The sequence below is a fragment of the Oncorhynchus mykiss genome, chromosome 13 (assembly GCF_013265735.2).
Source record: "Oncorhynchus mykiss isolate Arlee chromosome 13, USDA_OmykA_1.1, whole genome shotgun sequence".
NCBI classification, from domain to species: Eukaryota; Metazoa; Chordata; class Actinopteri; order Salmoniformes; family Salmonidae; genus Oncorhynchus; species Oncorhynchus mykiss.
The window spans coordinates 70,690,130-70,709,624 of record NC_048577.1 but is presented as its reverse complement, the minus strand read 5'-3'; the positions used below and the strand labels follow the sequence as shown (position 1 = coordinate 70,709,624).

The window sequence follows — 19,495 nt, the reverse complement described above, 5'->3', positions numbered from 1 at the left end:
CTCTCCCCTCTCTATCCCCCCTCTAACTCTCTCCCCCTCTTTCTCTCTACATCTCTCTCTCCCCTCTCTACCACCCCTCTAACTCTCTCTCTCTCTCTCTTTCTCTCTACCCGTCTCGCTCTTTCTCTCTCTCCCCCCTCTCTGCCCCCCCCCCTCTTTCTCTCTCCCCCTTCTTCTCTCTATACATGTGACTATATGGTAACACACAGCAGAGTTCCAGATCATAAGGCATTATGACACAGACGAGGTTCAGTCCACAGTTAGTGGTAACACACAGCTGAGTTCCAGATCACAAGGCATTATGACACAGACAAGGTTCAGTCCACAGTTAGTGGTAACACACAGCAGAGTTCCAGATCATAAGGCATTATGACACAGACAAGGTTCAGTCCACAGTTAGTGGTAACACACAGCAGAGTTCCAGATCACAAGGTATTATGACACAGACAAGGTTCAGTCCACAGTTAGTGGTAACACACAGCAGAGTTCCAGATCATAAGGCATTATGACACAGACAAGGTTCAGTCCACAGTTAGTGGTAACACACAGCTGAGTTCCAGATCACAAGGCATTATGACACAGACAAGGTTCAGTCCACAGTTAGTGGTAACACACAGCAGAGTTCCAGATCATAAGGCATTATGACACAGACAAGGTTCAGTCCACAGTTAGTGGTAACACACAGCAGAGTTCCAGATCACAAGGTATTATGACACAGACAAGGTTCAGTCCACAGTTAGTGGTAACACACAGCAGAGTTCCAGATCACAGGGCATTATGACACAGACAAGGTTCAGTCCACAGTTAGTGGTAACACACAGCAGAGTTCTAGATCATAAGGCATTATGACACAGACAAGGTTCAGTCCACAGTTAGTGGTAACACACAGCAGAGTTCCAGATCACAAGGCATTATGACACAGACAAGGTTCAGTCCACAGTTAGTGGTAACACACAGCAGAGTTCCAGATCATAAGGCATTATGACACAGACGAGGTTCAGTCCACAGTTAGTGGTAACACACAGCAGAGTTCCAGATCATAAGGCATTATGACACAGACAAGGTTCAGTCCACAGTTAGTTTCCACAATGTCCTTACATGCACTTGAGCCAAGTAGGCCATTGACTCTGAGTAAATAGAATGCAAAATATCTTCAAGATAGCATTGAAAGCATTAAAACACATAAGCTATGTCCCAAATTACACCGTATTCCCTATATATGGGCCCTGGCCATCCTGGTCGAAAGCAGTGCACTATATAGGGAATAGGGTGCCATTTGGGACTCAAAAGCTGGTTCATTTCCATGCATTTCCATGGGCTGTAATTTCTAATTATGCCACATATCTTGATCCTTTCTCATTGAGCACACAAACTCTGTCCAGAGAGAGAGAGACGGAGAGAGAGAGAGAGAGAGAGAGAGAGAGAGACAAGGAAGAAAGGAAGGAAGGAAGGAAGGAAGGAAGGAAGGAAGGAAGGAAGGAAAGAAGGAAGGAAGGAAGGAAGGAAGGAAGGAAGGAAGGAAGGAAGGAAGGAAGGAAGGAAGGAAGGAAGGAAGGAAGGAAGGAAGGAAGGAAGGAAGGAAGGAAGGAAGGAAGGAAGGAAGGAAGGAAGGAAGGAAGGAAAGAAAAAGAGAAAGAGAAAGACTAAGACTAAGACTAAGAGTAAGAGAGAGCACAATATTTAAGCTACAGATAAACACAAAAATTAGGTGAACAAATAAAACACATCCTTAGGCTCTATTGTAATCATTCTCCTTTCAAAATGTGTCATTTAGATAAAAGGTGAATGGGCCTGTACATGTTTAATTTGTTGTAACCATGGTTTGCTATTCCATAAAATACATCCACGTTTGATTTCATTCATTCCAAAGAAGTGCTCTGGCAGTAGGATTGAATCGGTCTGAGTCACCATCTGTGGAAGGCCAGCGTCCTAGCTAACCTTGTCATGCCAAGGAGTGGAATGACAGCTCAAACAAACTGGTACCAGGGTAATGACAGCACAAACAAACTGGTACCAAGGTAATGATAGCACAAACAAACTGGTACCAGGGTAATGATATCACAAACAAACTGGTACCGGGGTAATGATATCACAAACAAACTGGTACCGGGGTAATGATAGCACAAACAAACTGGTACCAGGGTAATGATAGCACAAACAAACTGGTACCAGGGTAATGATAGCACAAACAAACTGGTACCAGGGTAATGATAGCACAAACAAACTGGTACCAGGGTAATGATAGCACAAACAAACTGGTACCAGGGTAATGATATCACAAACAAACTGGTACCAGGGTAATGATAGCACAAACAAACTGGTACCAGGGTAATGATAGCACAAACAAACTGGTACCGGGGTAATGATATCACAAACAAACTGGTACCAGGGTAATGATATCACAAACAAACTGGTACCGGGGTAATGATATCACAAACAAACTGGTACCAGGGTAATGATAGCACAAACAAACTGGTACCAGGGTAATGATATCACAAACAAACTGGTACCGGGGTAATGATATCACAAACAAACTGGTACCAGGGTAATGATATCACAAACAAACTGGTACCGGGGTAATGATATCACAAACAAACTGGTACCAGGGTAATGATAGCACAAACAAACTGGTACCTCAAATCGTTGGCTGCTGTCAAATTTTGGTCACCATAGAGACGAGGAGGAACCGCGCGCGCTGCTCTCCTCCCACGGGCGGAGCGGGCCGGTTTAAATACCTTGGTAGGATGCTTCATCCGGTGGAAGGATAGTTCAACCCTCATCAGTTTACCTGTCCCGTCCCGCTATCTCGTGGAGTAACGTATACCCAGACAACTTTGTAGAATAGACTACATCCCGAGTCCATCATCTACCGGAGAAAGACTAAAGTGAGTATTGATTCTGCTTATTTTTAAATAAATGTGGCCGTATGCGAATAGTCTACCTGTAACAGCCTGCCGTTCTGTATAGACAGGTGCATATAGAGAGGTCTGTTACTGCGTGCAGGACAGCGTTGTTTGAACACGGAAATATATATATATATCTATTGTCAGTTCTGTTAGAAGAAAGACCGTTGGAAAATGAAATACGCTACAAGGTTTTAGGCGGGCTGCACCTGTCCAGGTGCTACGTGTTGCTTTGCAATGTGTCAATCAACAATGTGCACTTTATTGGACTTTCAGATAAGTTGTTGTCGCTAAATGTAGATGACGTTTCGACTTATCCATGTAGGACCCGATCCCCTGGGTCTCAGCTTGTGTTTTAGTGTTGTGGTGATATAAGGGTATAGTTGGGTTGGGTTTGAACAGGCAATAAGCACGACACTACCTACCTACTGTGCCATAAAGGTTTAGTTAGACCTCTTGACAGAGGCTGTGTTTACATACAGGCTAGGATAATAGAGTGATGTTTATGTCAGATGATAGACTTTTTCCAACTGCCATTTCATTTATTAGCATGTCACCTTGTGCAACAATTCATAGACCTAAAAAATACAACCATCATCACCAGACGTTGGTTTGACACCCGAGTTGGGATCAATCCCATTTCAACTCCCATCTATTCCAAATACAACGGCACCATTCAATAACGTGAATGTGAATTTCAATTCATCTCCTGCATTGAAATGGAATTGACCCAACCCCTGGTATCCCCGCTGGCCCAGCCGCCACACAGCCCAGCGTCTGGTAACCCGTCCTTAATGTGCAGCCAGAACACCATCAGCTAATGTCAATGTATCCTTTTACTGGGCACTTTCACCTCTTCATTCAAAGACTCCATCATGGACACTCTTACTGACGGTTGTGGCTGCTTTGTGTGATGTATTGTTGTCTCTACCTTCTTAGCCTTTGTTCTGTTGTCTGTGCCCAATAATGTTTGTGTTGCCACCATGCTGTGCTGCTACCATGTTGTGTTGCTGCCATGTTGTGCTGCTGCCATGTTGTGTTGCTACCATGTTGTGCTGCTACCATGCTGTGTTGTCATGTGTTGCTGCCTTGCTATGTTGTTGTCTCAGGTCTCTCTTTATGAAGTGTTGTGTTGTCTCTCGTCATGATGTGTGTTTTGTCCTATATTTTTTATTTAATTTATTTTTAATCTCAGGCCCCTGTCCTCGCAGGAGGCCTTTTGCCTTTTGGTAGACCGTCATTGTAAATAAGACTTTGTTCTTAACTGACTTGCCTCGTTAAATAAGTGTTTAATGAAAAAATAAATAGATGTCAATGCTGAGACCAGAGACTAAGCAGCCTAGTGACTGACTGATTGACAGGTCATCATGTTGGTGTCAACAGTAACGCTAGGCTGGAGCTGGCCACGGGAGAGGAGACACTGACTGGACACACAGTTCCCTTATAAGGAATGGAAGTGGTTAAGTCCCTGGCTGTGCCCTTAATCCTATGGGCCCTGGTCAAAAGTAGTGCACTACGTAGGGACTAGGAAGCCATTTGGGACTCAAACCCCTAGCATCTCTCTGTATAGGGCCAATCAGAGGCAGTGGGCTTTGAGGAGAGGCTTCAACCAAACATGGTCACCGTTATCGTCCTCCCAGCATGGCTTATCAACCGCTGTTTCAAGGTTTTATAGCTGCAGTTATCCTGCTGATATTTTACATATTCTATGGCGTCGTGGTCATGGGCAGGCGGAGCTGGGCTGCTGCAAAGCCTTGTGGGTCCTGTGACCCGCAGCAGGGAGAGAAGAAGAGCTGTCAGTGAGTAATGATGACGTGGACCATGCACCTATATTCACTATATGAAGAGGGGGTTACCTGAGAGGCAGATTGATAAGTGAGGCTGTACTGTACTGTTTATCTTTATTTATTTATGTGGTTGTAAGAGATTGGGAATGAGACCCTGAATAAATCAAAAATTAATCGAGATTGAAACTGAAGCTGTAGACCGATATAACGAGGCATTGGAGGATGAATTTAAAATGTGCTGTTAAACCACAGAGTGATACAGTTAGAGAGAGAGAGAGAGAGAGAGGGGGAAGAGAGAGGGGAAGAGAGAGACTGGACACAGACAGACAGACAGACAGACAGACAGACAGACAGACAGACAGACAGACTGCACAGACCGTTGGAATGTTTCTGAGGTCTAAAGTAGCATTTCCTATTAATCACTGGAATTGTTGTGATTGTTGTTGTTTGAGTTGATGTTTTGTGAATTCCCCATCATCATCAGAGGGATAGTTATAACATCATACTCTCTCCCTCTCTTCCTATATCTCTCCTTCTCCTCCTCTCTTCCTATATCTCTCCTTCTCCTCCTCTCTTCATCTCTCCCTCTCTTCCTATATCTCTCTTTCTCCTCCTCTCTTCCTATATCTCTCCTCCTCTCTTCATCTCTCCCTCTCTTCCTATATCTCTCTTTCTCCTCCTCATCTCTTTCTCCATCTCTCCCTTTTCCTCTCTCTTTCTCTCCCTCTCCCTCAGCTTTGAGACCGACTCTCCAATCACTGACCTTCCAATCACAGACGACCTTCCTGTCACCGACGACGACCTTCCCAAGATGGCTGCCGACTCCGCCTCTGACGACAGCAAGTTCCTGCGGCAGGACGACGACTTCAGGAACAGTGGTGTGGGACAGGCTGATTGGTCGGCCAAGAAGATGGTGTGGATCCCGTCAGAGAAGGAGGGGTTTGAGGCCGCCAGCATCAAGGAGGAGAAGGGAGACGATGTAAGGATGTTACACCCCAAATGGCACCCTATTCCCTATATAGTACACTACTTTTCACCAGGACCCTAGTAAATCTTCATCCTCCTCTTCCTCCTTCTCCTCATCTTCCTCCTCATCCTCTTCCTCCTTTTCCTCCTGCTCCTGATCTTCCTCCTCCTCATCTTCATCATCTTCCTCATCCTCTTCCTCCTCTTTTTCCTCCTCCTCCTGCTCCTCTTCCTGTTCTTCCTCCTCCTCCTCTTCCTCCTCTTCCTCCTTCTCCTTCTCCTGTTCTTCCTCCTCCTCTCTCCTCCTCTCCAGGTGCTGGTAGAGTTGGCTAACGGTAGGAAAGCGACAGTCAACAAGGATGACATCCAGAAGATGAACCCTCCTAAGTTCAGTAAGGTGGAGGACATGGCAGCTCTAACCTGTCTCAACGAGGCCTCTGTCCTCCACAACCTCAAAGAGAGGTACTTCTCCAGCCTCATCTACGTGAGTACACTCTTACAACACATGGGTTCCTAAAGGGTTCTTCAGTCCCCATAGGAGAAGCCTTTTGGGTTCCATGTAGAAACCTCTGTGGAAAGGGTCCTATATGGAACCCAAAAGGATTCTCCCTGGAACCCAAAAGGGTTCTACCTGGAACCCAAAAGGGTTCTACCTGGAACCCAAAAGGGTTCTCCCTGGAACCAAAAGGGTTCTCCCTGGAACCAAAAGGGTTCTACCTGGAACCCAAAAAGTGTTATTCAAAGGGTTCTCCTATGGGGACAGCCGAAGATCCATTTTAGGTTCTAGATAGCACTTATTTTTTCACCTTTTACTGCAGTGGGCTAAATCAGCGTCGCACAGAGTGTTTCTGGGTAGTCTTAAACAAATCTACTTTGAAACAAAAGTATACACCTCACACACATAGTTATGGGTTTAAACAAAAGAAGACTAATAATATAAATTATAAGATTAATAATATAAATAACATTCCACCCATGAGGCCACTGGAGGATTTGATCATTTGACTGCAGGAAACGCATACAAGTGTATAGACAATATCCGTATAGACACACACACACACACACACAATACACACACAAACATGATGTCAATGAGCAATTTGTGCTGAAGTTTTTATCATGTGTACAGAACAAAAATGATGATTTTGTTTTAACTGTATGTTGATCCTAACCTTTCCTCCTCCTCTTCATCATCTTCCTCTTCTTCCTCTTCCTCCTTTTTCTCCCCTGCTCTCTTCCTCCTCTTGCCCCTCTCCTCCCCTCTTTCTCCTCTCACCTCCTCCTCCTCTCTTCCTCCTCCCCTCCTCCTCTCCTCTTCCTCCATCCTCCCTCCTCCTCCTCTCCTCTTCCTCCATCCTCTTCCTTCACCTCCACTCCCCTCCTCTCCCCCTCCCCCTCCTCTCTTCTTCCCCTCTTCCCCCTCCCTTCTCCAGACGTATTCAGGTCTGTTCTGTGTGGTGGTGAACCCCTATAAGATGCTTCCTATCTACTCAGAGAAGATCATTCAGATTTATAAGGGGAAGAAACGCCACGAGGTTCCTCCTCATATCTACTCCATCACTGATAACGCTTACAGGAACATGATGCAAGGTAAAAGAAAGAAAGAGAGAGAGAGAGAGAGAGAGAGAGAGAGAGAGAGAGAGAGAGAGAGAGAGAGAGAGAGAGAGAGAGAGAGAGAGAGAGAGAGAGAGAGAGAGAGAGAGAGAGAGAGAGAGAGAGAGAGAGAGAGAGAGAGAGAGAGAGAGAGAGAGAGAGAGAGAGAGAGAGAGAGAGAGAGAGAGAGAGAGAGAGAGAGAGAGAGAGAGAGAGAGAGAGAGAGAGAGAGAGAGAGAGAGAGAGAGAGAGAGAGAGAGAGAGAGAGAGAGAGAGAGAGAGAGAGAGAGAGAGAGAGAGCGCGCGCGGGGGGAGAAAGAGAGAGAGAGAGAGAGAGAGAGAGAGAGAGAGAGAGAGAGTGATGTGTGTCATTTAATGAATGTTCTAGAAATGGGACAATGCAGTTTAATTGAGGACAGGCGATACAGCATTGAATGTCTAGAGATATCTGTCTGGTCTAGCAGTGTATTTAACCTTAAACTTGCCTTCCAAATGCCTTCCTTGCCTTCCTGGTATTCCCTGTTTAGTTCACTACTTTTCACCAGGGCCCTACTCCCTATATACAGTGCCTTGCGAAAGTATTCGGCCCCCTTGAACTTTGCGACCTTTTGCCACATTGCAGGCTTCAAACATAAAGATATAAAACTGTATTTTTTTGTGAAGAATCAACAACTAGTGGGACACAATCATGAAGTGGAACGACATTTATTGGATATTTCAAACTTTTTTAACAAATCAAAAACTGAAAAATTGGGCGTGCAAAAATATTCAGCCCCTTTACTTTCAGTGCAGCAAACTCTCTCCAGAAGTTCAGTGAGGATCTCTGAATGATCCAATGTTGACCTAAATGACTAATGATGATAAATACAATCCACCTGTGTGTAATCAAGTCTCCGTATAAATGCACCTGCACTGTGATAGTCTCAGAGGTCCGTTAAAAGCGCAGAGTGTTACGGTGAGTGAATGAGGACCCAAAAGCGAACTAACTTAAACAGAGCTTCTTTAATAACCAAACTGTGGTAGGCTCAGATAGACCGGCAGATTCCGACAGGACAGGACAAGGTTACAGCAAACATGACGATAGTCTGGCTCAGGCATGAAACACAACAAACAAGAATCCGACAAGGACAGGAACAAAAACAGAGAGAGATATAGGGGACTAATCAGAGGGAAAAGGGGAACAGGTGGGAGAAGGGGTGACGAGGTAGTCAAGAGGAGACAAGGAACAGCTGGGGGAAAGCGGGGGAGAAAAGGTAACCTAATACGACCAGCAGAGGGAGACAGGGTGAAAGGAAAGGACAGAAAGACACAACATGACAATACATGACAGTACCCCCCCACTCACCGAGCGCCTCCTGGCGCACTCGAGGAGGAAACCTGGCGGCAACGGAGGAAATCCTCGATCAGCGCACGGTCCAGCACGTCCCGAGAGGGAACCCAACTCCTCTCCTCAGGACCGTACCCCTCCCAATCAACGAGGTACTGGTGACCACGGCCCCGAGGACGCATGTCCAAAATCCTGCGGACCCTGTAGATGGGTGCGCCCTCGACAAGGATGGGGGGGGGGGGGGGGGAGACGAGCGGGGGCGCGAAGAACGGGCTTAATACAGGAGACATGGAAGACCGGGTGGACGCGACGAAGGTATCGCGGAAGAAGAAGTCGAACTGCGACAGGATTAATGACCCGAGAAATACGGAACGGACCAATGAACCGCGGGGTCAACTTGCGAGAAGCCGTCTTAAGGGGAAGGTTCTGAGTGGAGAGCCAAACTCTCTGACCGCGACAATATCTAGGACTCTTAGTTCTACGCTTATTAGCAGCCCTCACAGTCTGCGTCCTATAACGGCAAAGTGCAGACCTGACCCTCTTCCAGGTGCGCTCGCAACGTTGGACAAAAGCCTGAGCGGAGGGGACGCTGGACTCGGCGAACTGAGATGAGAACAGCGGAGGCTGGTACCCGAGGCTACTCTGAAAAGGAGATAGCCCGGTCGCAGACGAAGGAAGCGAGTTGTGGGCGTATTCTGCCCAGGGGAGCTGTTCTGACCAAGACGCAGGGTTGCGAAAAGAAAGACTGCGTAAGATGCGACCAATAGTCTGATTGGCCCGTTCTGCTTGACCGTTAGACTGGGGGTGAAAGCCGGAAGAGAGACTGACGGAAGCCCCAATCAAACGGCAAAACTCCCTCCAAAATTGAGACGTGAATTGCGGACCTCTGTCCGAAACGACGTCTGACGGAAGGCCATGAATTCTGAAAACATTCTCGATGATGATTTGTGCCGTCTCTTTAGCAGAAGGAAGCTTAGCAAGGGGAATGAAATGAGCCGCCTTAGAGAACCTATCGACAACCGTAAGAATAACAGTCTTCCCCGCTGACGAAGGCAGTCCGGTGACAAAATCTAAGGCGATGTGAGACCACGGTCGAGAGGGAATGGGAAGCGGCCTGAGACGGCCGGCAGGAGGGGAGTTACCGGACTTAGTCTGCGCGCAGACCGAACAAGCAGCCACGAAACGACGCGTGTCATGCTCCCGGGTGGGCCACCAAAAACGCTGGCGAATGGAAGCAAGCGTACCCCGAACGCCAGGGTGGCCGGCTAACTTGGCAGAGTGAGCCCACTGAAGAACGGCCAGACGAGTAGGAACGGGAACGAAAAGAAGGTTCCTAGGACAAGCGCGCGGCGACGGAGTGTGAGTGAGCGCTTGCTTTACCTGCCTCTCAATTCCCCAGACAGTCAACCCGACAACACGCCCCTCAGGGAGAATCCCCTCGGGGTCAGTGGAGACTACTGAAGAACTGAAGAGACGAGATAAAGCATCAGGCTTGGTGTTCTTAGAGCCCGGACGATAAGAAATCACGAACTCGAAACGAGCGAAAAACAGCGCCCAACGCGCATTAAGTCGTTTGGCAGAACGGATGTACTCAAGGTTCCTATGGTCAGTCCAAACGACAAAAGGAACGGTCGCCCCCTCCAACCACTGTCGCCATTCGCCTAGGGCTAACCGGATGGCGAGCAGTTCGCGGTTTCCCACATCATAGTTACGTTCCGACGGCGACAGGCGATGAGAAAAATACGCGCATGGGTGGACCTTGTCGTCAGAGAGGGAGCGCTGAGAAAGAATGGCTCCCACGCCCACCTCTGACGCGTCAACCTCGACAACGAACTGTCTAGAGACGTCAGGTGTAACAAGGATAGGAGCGGATGTAAAACGATTCTTGAGGAGATCAAAAGCTCCCTGGGCGGAAACGGACCACTTAAAGCACGTCTTGACAGAAGTAAGGGCTGTGAGAGGAGCTGCCACCTGACCGAAATTACGGATGAAACGACGATAGAAGTTCGCGAAGCCGAGAAAGCGCTGCAGCTCGACGCGTGACTTAGGGGCGGGCCAATCAATGACAGCTTGGACCTTAGCGGGATCCATCTTAATGCCTTCAGCGGAAATAACAGAACCGAGAAATGTGACGGAGGAGGCATGAAAAGTGCACTTCTCAGCCTTCACAAAAAGACAATTCTCTAAAAGGCGCTGGAGGACACGTCGAACGTGCTGAAGATGAATCTGGAGTGACGGTGAAAAAATCAGGATATCGTCAAGGTAAACGAAAACAAAGATGTTCAGCATGTCTCTCAGGACATCATTGACTAATGCCTGAAAGACCGCTGGAGCGTTAGCGAGGCCGAAAGGAAGAACCCGGTATTCAAAGTGCCCTAACGGAGTGTTAAACGCCGTCTTCCACTCGTCCCCCTCCCTGATGCGCACGAGATGGTAAGCGTTACGAAGGTCCAACTTAGTGAAAAACCTGGCTCCCTGCAGGATCTCGAAGGCTGAAGACATAAGAGGAAGCGGATAACGATTCTTAACTGTTATGTCATTCAGCCCTCGATAATCTATGCAGGGGCGCAGAGACCCGTCCTTCTTCTTGACAAAAAAAACCCCCGCTCCGGCGGGAGAGGAGGAGGGGACTATGGTACCGGCGTCAAGAGCTACAGACAAATAATCCTCGAGAGCCTTACGTTCGGGAGCCGACAGAGAGTATAGTCTACCCCGGGGGGGAGTGGTTCCCGGAAGGAGATCAATACTACAATCATACGACCGGTGTGGAGGAAGAGAGGTGGCCCTGGACCGACTGAACACCGTGCGCAGATCGTGATATTCCTCCGGCACCCCTGTCAAATCACCAGGCTCCTCCTGTGAAGAAGAGACAGAGGAAACAGGAGGGATAGCAGACATTAAACATTTCACATGACAAGAGACGTTCCAGGAGAGGATAGAATTACTAGACCAATTAATGGAAGGATTATGACAAACTAGCCAGGGATGGCCCAAAACAACAGGTGTAAAAGGTGAACGAAAAATCAAAAAAGAAATGGTTTCGCTATGATTACCAGAAACAGTGAGGGTTAAAGGTAGCGTCTCACGCTGAATCCTGGGGAGAGGACTACCATCCAGGGCGAACAAGGCCGTGGACTCCCTTAACTGTCTGAGAGGAATGTCATGTTCCCGAGCCCAGGTCTCGTCCATAAAACAGCCCTCCGCCCCAGAGTCTATTAAGGCACTGCAGGAAGCTGACGAACCGGTCCAGCGTAGATGGACCGACAAGGTAGTGCAGGATCTTGAAGGAGAGACAGGAGTAGTAGCGCTCACCAGTAGCCCTCCGCTTACTGATGAGCTCTGGCTTTTACTGGACATGAAGTGACAAAATGACCAGCAGAACCGCAATAGAGACAGAGGCGGTTGGTGATTCTCCGTTCCCTCTCCTTAGTCGAGATGCGGATACCTCCCAGCTGCATAGGCTCAGCTCCCGAGCCGGCAGAGGAAGATGGTAGTGATGCGGAGAGGGGGGCAACGGAGAACGCGAGCTCCTTTCCACGAGCTCGGTTACGAAGATCAACCCGTCGCTCAATGCGAATAGCGAGTTCAATCAGGGAATCCACGCTGGAAGGGACCTCCCGGGAGAGAATCTCATCCTTTACCTCTGCGCGGAGACCCTCCAGAAAACGAGCGAGCAAAGCCGGCTCGTTCCAGCCACTGGAGGCAGCAAGAGTGCGAAACTCAATAGAGTAGTCTGTTATGGATCGATTACCTTGACATAGGGAAGACAGGGCCCTGGAAGCCTCCTCCCCAAAAACAGATCGATCAAAAACCCGTATCATCTCCTCCTTAAAGTCCTGATACTGGTTAGTACACTCAGCCCTTGCCTCCCAGATTGCCGTGCCCCACTCACGAGCCCGTCCAATAAGGAGAGATATGACGTAGGCGACACGAGCAGTGCTCCTGGAGTAAGTGTTGGGCTGGAGAGAAAACACAATATCACACTGGGTGAGGAACGAGCGGCATTCAGTGGGCTCCCCAGAGTAACACGGCGGGTTATTGATTCTGGGCTCCGGAGATTCGAAAGCCCTGGAAGTGGCCGGTGGATCGAGGCGGAGATGGTGAACCTGTTCTGTGAGGTTGGAGACTTGGGTGGCCAGGGTCTCAACGGCATGTCGAGCAGCAGACAATTCCTGCTCGTGTCTGCCTAGCATCGCTCCCTGGATCTCGACGGCTGAGTGGAGAGGATCCGAAGTCGCTGGGTCCATTCTTGGTCGGATTCTTCTGTTACGGTGAGTGAATGAGGACCCAAAAGCGAACTAACTTAAACAGAGCTTCTTTAATAACCAAACTGTGGTAGGCTCAGATAGACCGGCAGATTCCGACAGGACAGGACAAGGTTACAGCAAACATGACGATAGTCTGGCTCAGGCATGAAACACAACAAACAAGAATCCGACAAGGACAGGAACAAAAACAGAGAGAGATATAGGGGACTAATCAGAGGGAAAAGGGGAACAGGTGGGAGAAGGGGTGACGAGGTAGTCAAGAGGAGACAAGGAACAGCTGGGGGAAAGCGGGGGAGAAAAGGTAACCTAATACGACCAGCAGAGGGAGACAGGGTGAAAGGAAAGGACAGAAAGACACAACATGACAATACATGACACAGAGAGCATCATGAAGAACAAGGAACACACCAGGCAGGTCCGAGATACTGTTGTGAAGAAGTTTAAAGCCGGATTTGGATACAAAAAGATTTCCCAAGCTTTAAACATCCCAAGGAGCACTGTGCAAGCGATAATATTGAAATGGAAGGAGTATCAGACCACTGCAAATCTACCAAGACCTGGCCGTCCCTCTAAACTTTCAGCTCATACAAGGAGAAGACTGATCAGAGATGCAGCCAAGAGGCCCATGATCACTCTGGATGAACTGCAGAGATCTACAGCTGAGGTGGGAGACTCTGTCCATAGGACAACAATCAGTCGTATATTGCACAAATCTGGCCTTTATGGAAGAGTGGCAAGAAGAAAGCCATTTCTTAAAGATATCCATAAAAAGTGTCGTTTAAAGTTTGCCACAAGCCACCTGGAGACACACCAAAAATGTGGAAGAAGGTGCTCTGGTCAGATGAAACCAAAATTGAACTTTTTGGCAACAATGCAAAACGTTATGTTTGGCGTAAAAGCAACACAGCTGAACACACCATCCCCACTGTCAAACATGGTGGTGGCAGCATCATGGTTTGGGCCTGCTTTCCTTCAGCAGGGACAGGGAAGATGGTTAAAATTGATGGGAAGATGGATGGAGCCAAATACAGGACCATTCTGGAAGAAAACCTGATGGAGTCTGCAAAAGACCTGAGACTGGGACGGAGATTTGTCTTCCAACAAGACAATGATCCAAAACTTAAAGCAAAATCTACAATGGAATGGTTCAAAAATAAACATATCCAGGTGTTAGAATGGTCAAGTCAAAGTCCAGACCTGAATCCAATCGAGAATCTGTGGAAAGAACTGAAAACTGCTGTTCACAAATGCTCTCCATCCAACCTCACTGAGCTCGAGCTGTTTTGCAAGGAGGAATGGGAAAAAATTTCAGTCTCTCGATGTGCAAAACTTATAGAGACATACCCCAAGCGACTTACAGCTGTAATCTCAGCAAAAGGTGGCGCTACAAAGTATTAACTTAAGGGGGCTGAATAATTTTGCACGCCCAATTTTTCAGTTTTTGATTTGTTAAAAAAGTTTGAAATATCCAATAAATGTCGTTCCACTTCATGATTGTGTCCCACTTGTTGTTGATTCTTCACAAAAAATACAGTTTTATATCTTTATGTTTGAAGCCTGAAATGTGGCAAAAGGTCGCAAAGTTCAAGGGGGCCGAATACTTTCGCAAGGCACTGTAAATGTTTTTGGCTAAGGTGTATGTAAACTTCCGACTTCAACTGTAGATCTGTACATATAGGTAGTGGTAAAGTGACTAGGAAACAGGATAGCGATTAAACAGAGTGTTTCCACAGAGTGTACTACATGGAACCCAAAAGTAGTGCATTATTTAGGGAATAGGATACAATTCCAGACAGAACCCAAATCCTACTGGTCCAGTTTCCTGCCATCAGAAGGGGGGTGATCTCCAAAATATCCAGACATGGAGTCTGTCTGTGTGTGTTAAGTTGTGTGTGTGTGATAAGGTGTGTGTATGTGTATGTGTGTGTGTGTGTGTTTCAAAATACCCATACATGGAGCAGGTTACCAAGGTTACCTTCCTCCGGTAGCCCTCTCCACCCCCCTGCTATTTTTAGCCAATATTGAGTGACAGCGAAGTTAATCTGGTGCAGAAATAGATTTAGGAAGATTTAGGAAGCTGTTCCTGGCCTCTAGTCTTTCCTCTGTGTGTGAGTGAACAGAGCACCTTGAGTTCATGTTTGGTGTGTTCAGCTTGGCTTCAACTGTCCTGCCTTAACCCATCTCTCTCCCTCTGTTTCCCTTCTCTGCTTCTATCTCTCTCCCCCTCCCTCCCTCTCTCTCCCCCTCCCTCCCTCTCTCCCCCTCCCTCCCTCCTCTCCCCTCTCTCCCTTTCTCCTCCCTCCTCTCCCTTTCTCCCTCCCTCCTCTCCTTTCTCTCCCTTTCTCCCTCCCTCCTCTCCCCTCTCTCCCTTTCTCCCTCCATACCTCCCTTTCTCTCTGTCTTTCTCCACAGAGCGTGAGGACCAGTCAATTCTGTGCACGTGAGTCCAAACCTCAAACACAAACATGTTTTTTCCAACACATGACCTTGTTGCCCCTTGTACCAGGGATGCGTCCCAAATGTCACCTTATCCCGTGACCTTGGGTCTATCAGGTTCAACCTGAGCTAAGCAATGTTCTGAGATTTGGAGCATCAACGTTTTCACATCTCAGAATTATTTTGTTCACTCTTAGAATAAAGGGTTCCAAAAGGGTTCTTCCCCTGTCTCCATATGAGAGCACTTTTTGGTTCCAGGTAGAACCCTTTTTGGTTCCAGGTAGAACCCTTTTGAGTTTCATTTAGAACCCTCTGTGGAAAGGGTTTCACATGGAACCCAAAAGGGTTCTATCTGGAACCAAAAAGGGTTCTTCAAAGAGTTCTCCTATTGGGGACAGCAGAATAACCCTTTTAGGTTCTAGATAGCACCTGTTTTCTAAGAGCGTAGTGAATTCTTCTTTCATAACGAATTAAGGTCGTCACCTTAAAGGTACCTAAAGTGCACAGTATCAAAATCTTGAGACATTTGTAAATAGTTCTTGTTTTTGGGGGGGGGGGGGTGCATCTGCAGATAGAACCCTATGGTTCTGAAATGTCAATCTGGGTTCAGCCATAAGTTTCTATCTGACACTTCTGAATTAGACAGAGGTGAGTCTGGACCCCTGTCCCTCTCCTCCCTAACACCCTATCCCTCTCTCTCTAACCCCCTGTCTCTCTCCTCTCTATCCCACCAGAGGTGAGTCTGGACCCCTATCCCTCTCTCTCTAACCCCCTGTCTCTCTCCTCTCTACCCCACCAGAGGTGAGTCTGGACCCCTATCCCTCTCTCTCTAACCCCCTGTCCCTCTCCTCTCTAACCCCCTGTCTCTCTCCTCTCTTTCCCACCAGAGGTGAGTCTGGACCCCTATCCCTTTCTCTCTAACCCCCTGTCTCTCTCCTCTCTACCCCACCAGAGGTGAGTCTGGACCCCTGTCCCTCTCTCTCTAACCCCCTGTCTCTCTCCTCTCTATCCCACCAGAGGTGAGTCTGGACCCCTGTACCTCTCTCTCTAACCCCCTGTCTCTCTCCTCTCTATCCCACCAGAGGTGAGTCTGGACCCCTATCCCTCTCTCTCTAACCCCCTGTCTCTCTCCTCTCTACCCCACCAGAGGTGAGTCTGGACCCCTATCCCTCTCTCTCTAACCCCCTGTCTCTCTCCTCTCTACCCCACCAGAGGTGAGTCTGGACCCCTATCCCTCTCCTCCCTAACACCCTATCCCTCTCTCTCTAACCCCCTTTCTCTCTCCTCTCTACCCCACCAGATGTGAGTCTGGACCCCTGTCCCTCTCTCTCTCTAACCCCCTGTCTCTCTCCTCTCTATCCCACCAGAGGTGAGTCTGTACCCCTATCCCTCTCCTCCCTAACACCCTATCCCTCTCTCTCTAACCCCCTGTCTCTCTCCTCTCTACCCCACCAGAGGTGAGTCTGGACCCCTATCCCTCTCTCTCTAACCCCCTGTCCCTCTCCTCTCTAACCCCCTGTCTCTCTCCTCTCTTTCCCACCAGAGGTGAGTCTGGACCCCTATCCCTTTCTCTCTAACCCCCTGTCTCTCTCCTCTCTACCCCACCAGAGGTGAGTCTGGACCCCTGTCCCTCTCTCTCTAACCCCCTGTCTCTCTCCTCTCTATCCCACCAGAGGTGAGTCTGGACCCCTGTACCTCTCTCTCTAACCCCCTGTCTCTCTCCTCTCTATCCCACCAGAGGTGAGTCTGGACCCCTATCCCTCTCTCTCTAACCCCCTGTCTCTCTCCTCTCTACCCCACCAGAGGTGAGTCTGGACCCCTATCCCTCTCTCTCTAACCCCCTGTCTCTCTCCTCTCTACCCCACCAGAGGTGAGTCTGGACCCCTATCCCTCTCCTCCCTAACACCCTATCCCTCTCTCTCTAACCCCCTTTCTCTCTCCTCTCTACCCCACCAGATGTGAGTCTGGACCCCTGTCCCTCTCTCTCTCTAACCCCCTGTCTCTCTCCTCTCTATCCCACCAGAGGTGAGTCTGTACCCCTATCCCTCTCCTCCCTAACACCCTATCCCTCTCTCTCTAACCCCCTGTCTCTCTCCTCTCTACCCCACCAGAGGTGAGTCTGGACCCCTGTCCCTCTCTCTCTCTAACCCCCTGTCTCTCTCCTCTCTACCCCACCAGAGGTGAGTCTGGAGCGGGGAAGACAGAGAACACGAAGAAGGTGATCCAGTATCTGGCGGTGGTGGCTTCCTCTCACAAGGGCAGCAAGAAGGACACTGGAGCTGTGAGTGTTCACTCTAGTGTACAATACAATTTGATACACTACAATACACTGGAGCTGTGTTACCTCTAGTGTACAATACAATATGATACACTACAATACACTGGAGCTGTGTTACCTCTAGGGTTGCAAAACCTTCCCAAATGTTCCAGAAATCCTGGATGGAAGTTTCCTGGAATCCTGGATGGAATAAGCAGGACATCTGGGAATCATCCAACTGGGATTTCTGGAAAACCTGGGAATTTTGGGAAGTTACAGGGAATTTTTACGACCCCTACCTGTACTGTACTCTGCTAAACACATTCACTGCGATGTGACCTGTTTAGACCCTCAGAGGATAGCTGCAGATATTGAGTTGAAGGAAATGGAACAGAAATGTCTAAACTGTGTAAACCCCTTTTTGTTTTTAAATTGAGAGAGAGTACTCGTAAGAGACTGTACTTTTATCCATGTTGATAACAAAGCATTTCTTTTAACCATGAAAGACATTTCTGTTGTGTGACAGGATGCACAGACGCTAGTCAAGGTATGACAACTCTTTCTGTGACGTGGGCGATGCAGACTACTGTAACCTTAACTGACTGTGTGGTAGAAACTACGGCTGCTCCGATTGGTGGACTGCTTCCTCTTCAGTTTGTGGTGTGCTGCTCTGATTGGTGGACTGCTTCCTCTACAGTTTGTGCTGCTTTGTGCCGCTGGTGGTTTAGGCTTTCTGTCTTCTGCTGAAGAGGCAAAATCTCTCACAACCAATACTGATAGACAATGAGCTGCTATGGACCCGCCCCCCTAGTTCTATATTCAATACTGATAGCCAATGAGCTGCTATGGACCCGCCCCCCTAGTTCTACATTCAATACTGATAACCAATGAGCTGCTATGGACCCGCCCCCCTAGTTCTACATTCAATACTGATAACCAATGAGCTGCTATGGACCCGCCCCCCTACTTCTATATTCAATACTGATAACCAATGAGCTGCTATGGACCCGCCCCCCCTAGTTCTACATTCAATACTGATAACCAATGAGCTGCTATGGACCCGCCCCCCTACTTCTATATTCAATACTGATAACCAATGAGCTGCTATGGACCCACCCCCCCTAGTTCTACATTCAATACTGATAACCAATGAGCTGCTATGGACCCGCCCCCCTACTTCTATATTCAATACTGATAGACAATGAGCCGTACTCTAAGTCCTGCTATGGACCCACCCCCCCTAGTTCTATATTCAATACTGATAGCCAATGAGCTGCTATGGACCCGCCCCCCTAGTTCTATATTCAATACTGATAGCCAATGAGCTGCTATGGACCCACCCCCCTAGTTCTATATTAAATACTGATAGCCTAGTTCTATATTCAATACTGATAGCCAATGAGCTGTTATGGACCCGCCCCCCTAGTTCTATATTCATATTCTATATATTCTATATTACCCTTACCCGGGGCGGCAGGGTAGCTTAGTAGTTAGAGCGTTGGACTAGTAACCAGAAGGTTGCAAGTTCAACCCCCGCGCTGACAAGGTACAAATCTGTCGTTCTGCCCCTGAACAGGCAGTTAATAATTTAATTTAAAAAAATAGCTAGTGACAGTGATGAAGAAGGAGAATAGAACAATACTTTATTGTGTATCATAAATAATATATTATGCCAGGTTATAGTACGTTATGCCAGGTTATAATGCATTATAATATATTATGCCAGGTTATAGTACGTTATGCCAGGTTATAATGCATTATAATATATTATGCCAGGTTATAATACGTTATGCCAGGTTATAATGCATTATAATATATTATGCCAGGTTATAATACGTTATGCCAGGTTATAATACGTTATGCCAGGTTATAATACGTTATGCCAGGTTATAATACGTTATGCCAGGTTATAATACGTTATGCCAGGTTATAATGCGTTATGCCAGGTTATGATATGT

General features: G+C 47.8%; 1 protein-coding gene across 1 annotated transcript in view; it reads left to right on the top strand.

Moving 5' to 3' along the window:
• Nucleotides 1-2,757: 2,757 nt before the first annotated feature.
• Nucleotides 2,758-19,495, top strand: part of LOC110539049 (myosin-11-like) — a 76,458-nt gene continuing 59,720 nt past the window's right edge. Inside the window, exons 1-7 of the mRNA XM_036942064.1 lie at nucleotides 2,758-2,885; nucleotides 5,426-5,669; nucleotides 5,970-6,140; nucleotides 7,090-7,246; nucleotides 15,257-15,284; nucleotides 17,459-17,561; nucleotides 18,064-18,084. Coding sequence (XP_036797959.1) covers nucleotides 5,502-5,669; nucleotides 5,970-6,140; nucleotides 7,090-7,246; nucleotides 15,257-15,284; nucleotides 17,459-17,561; nucleotides 18,064-18,084 — 648 coding nt within the window. The 5' untranslated portion in view covers nucleotides 2,758-2,885; nucleotides 5,426-5,501. The remainder of the gene's footprint in view (nucleotides 2,886-5,425; nucleotides 5,670-5,969; nucleotides 6,141-7,089; nucleotides 7,247-15,256; nucleotides 15,285-17,458; nucleotides 17,562-18,063; nucleotides 18,085-19,495) is intronic.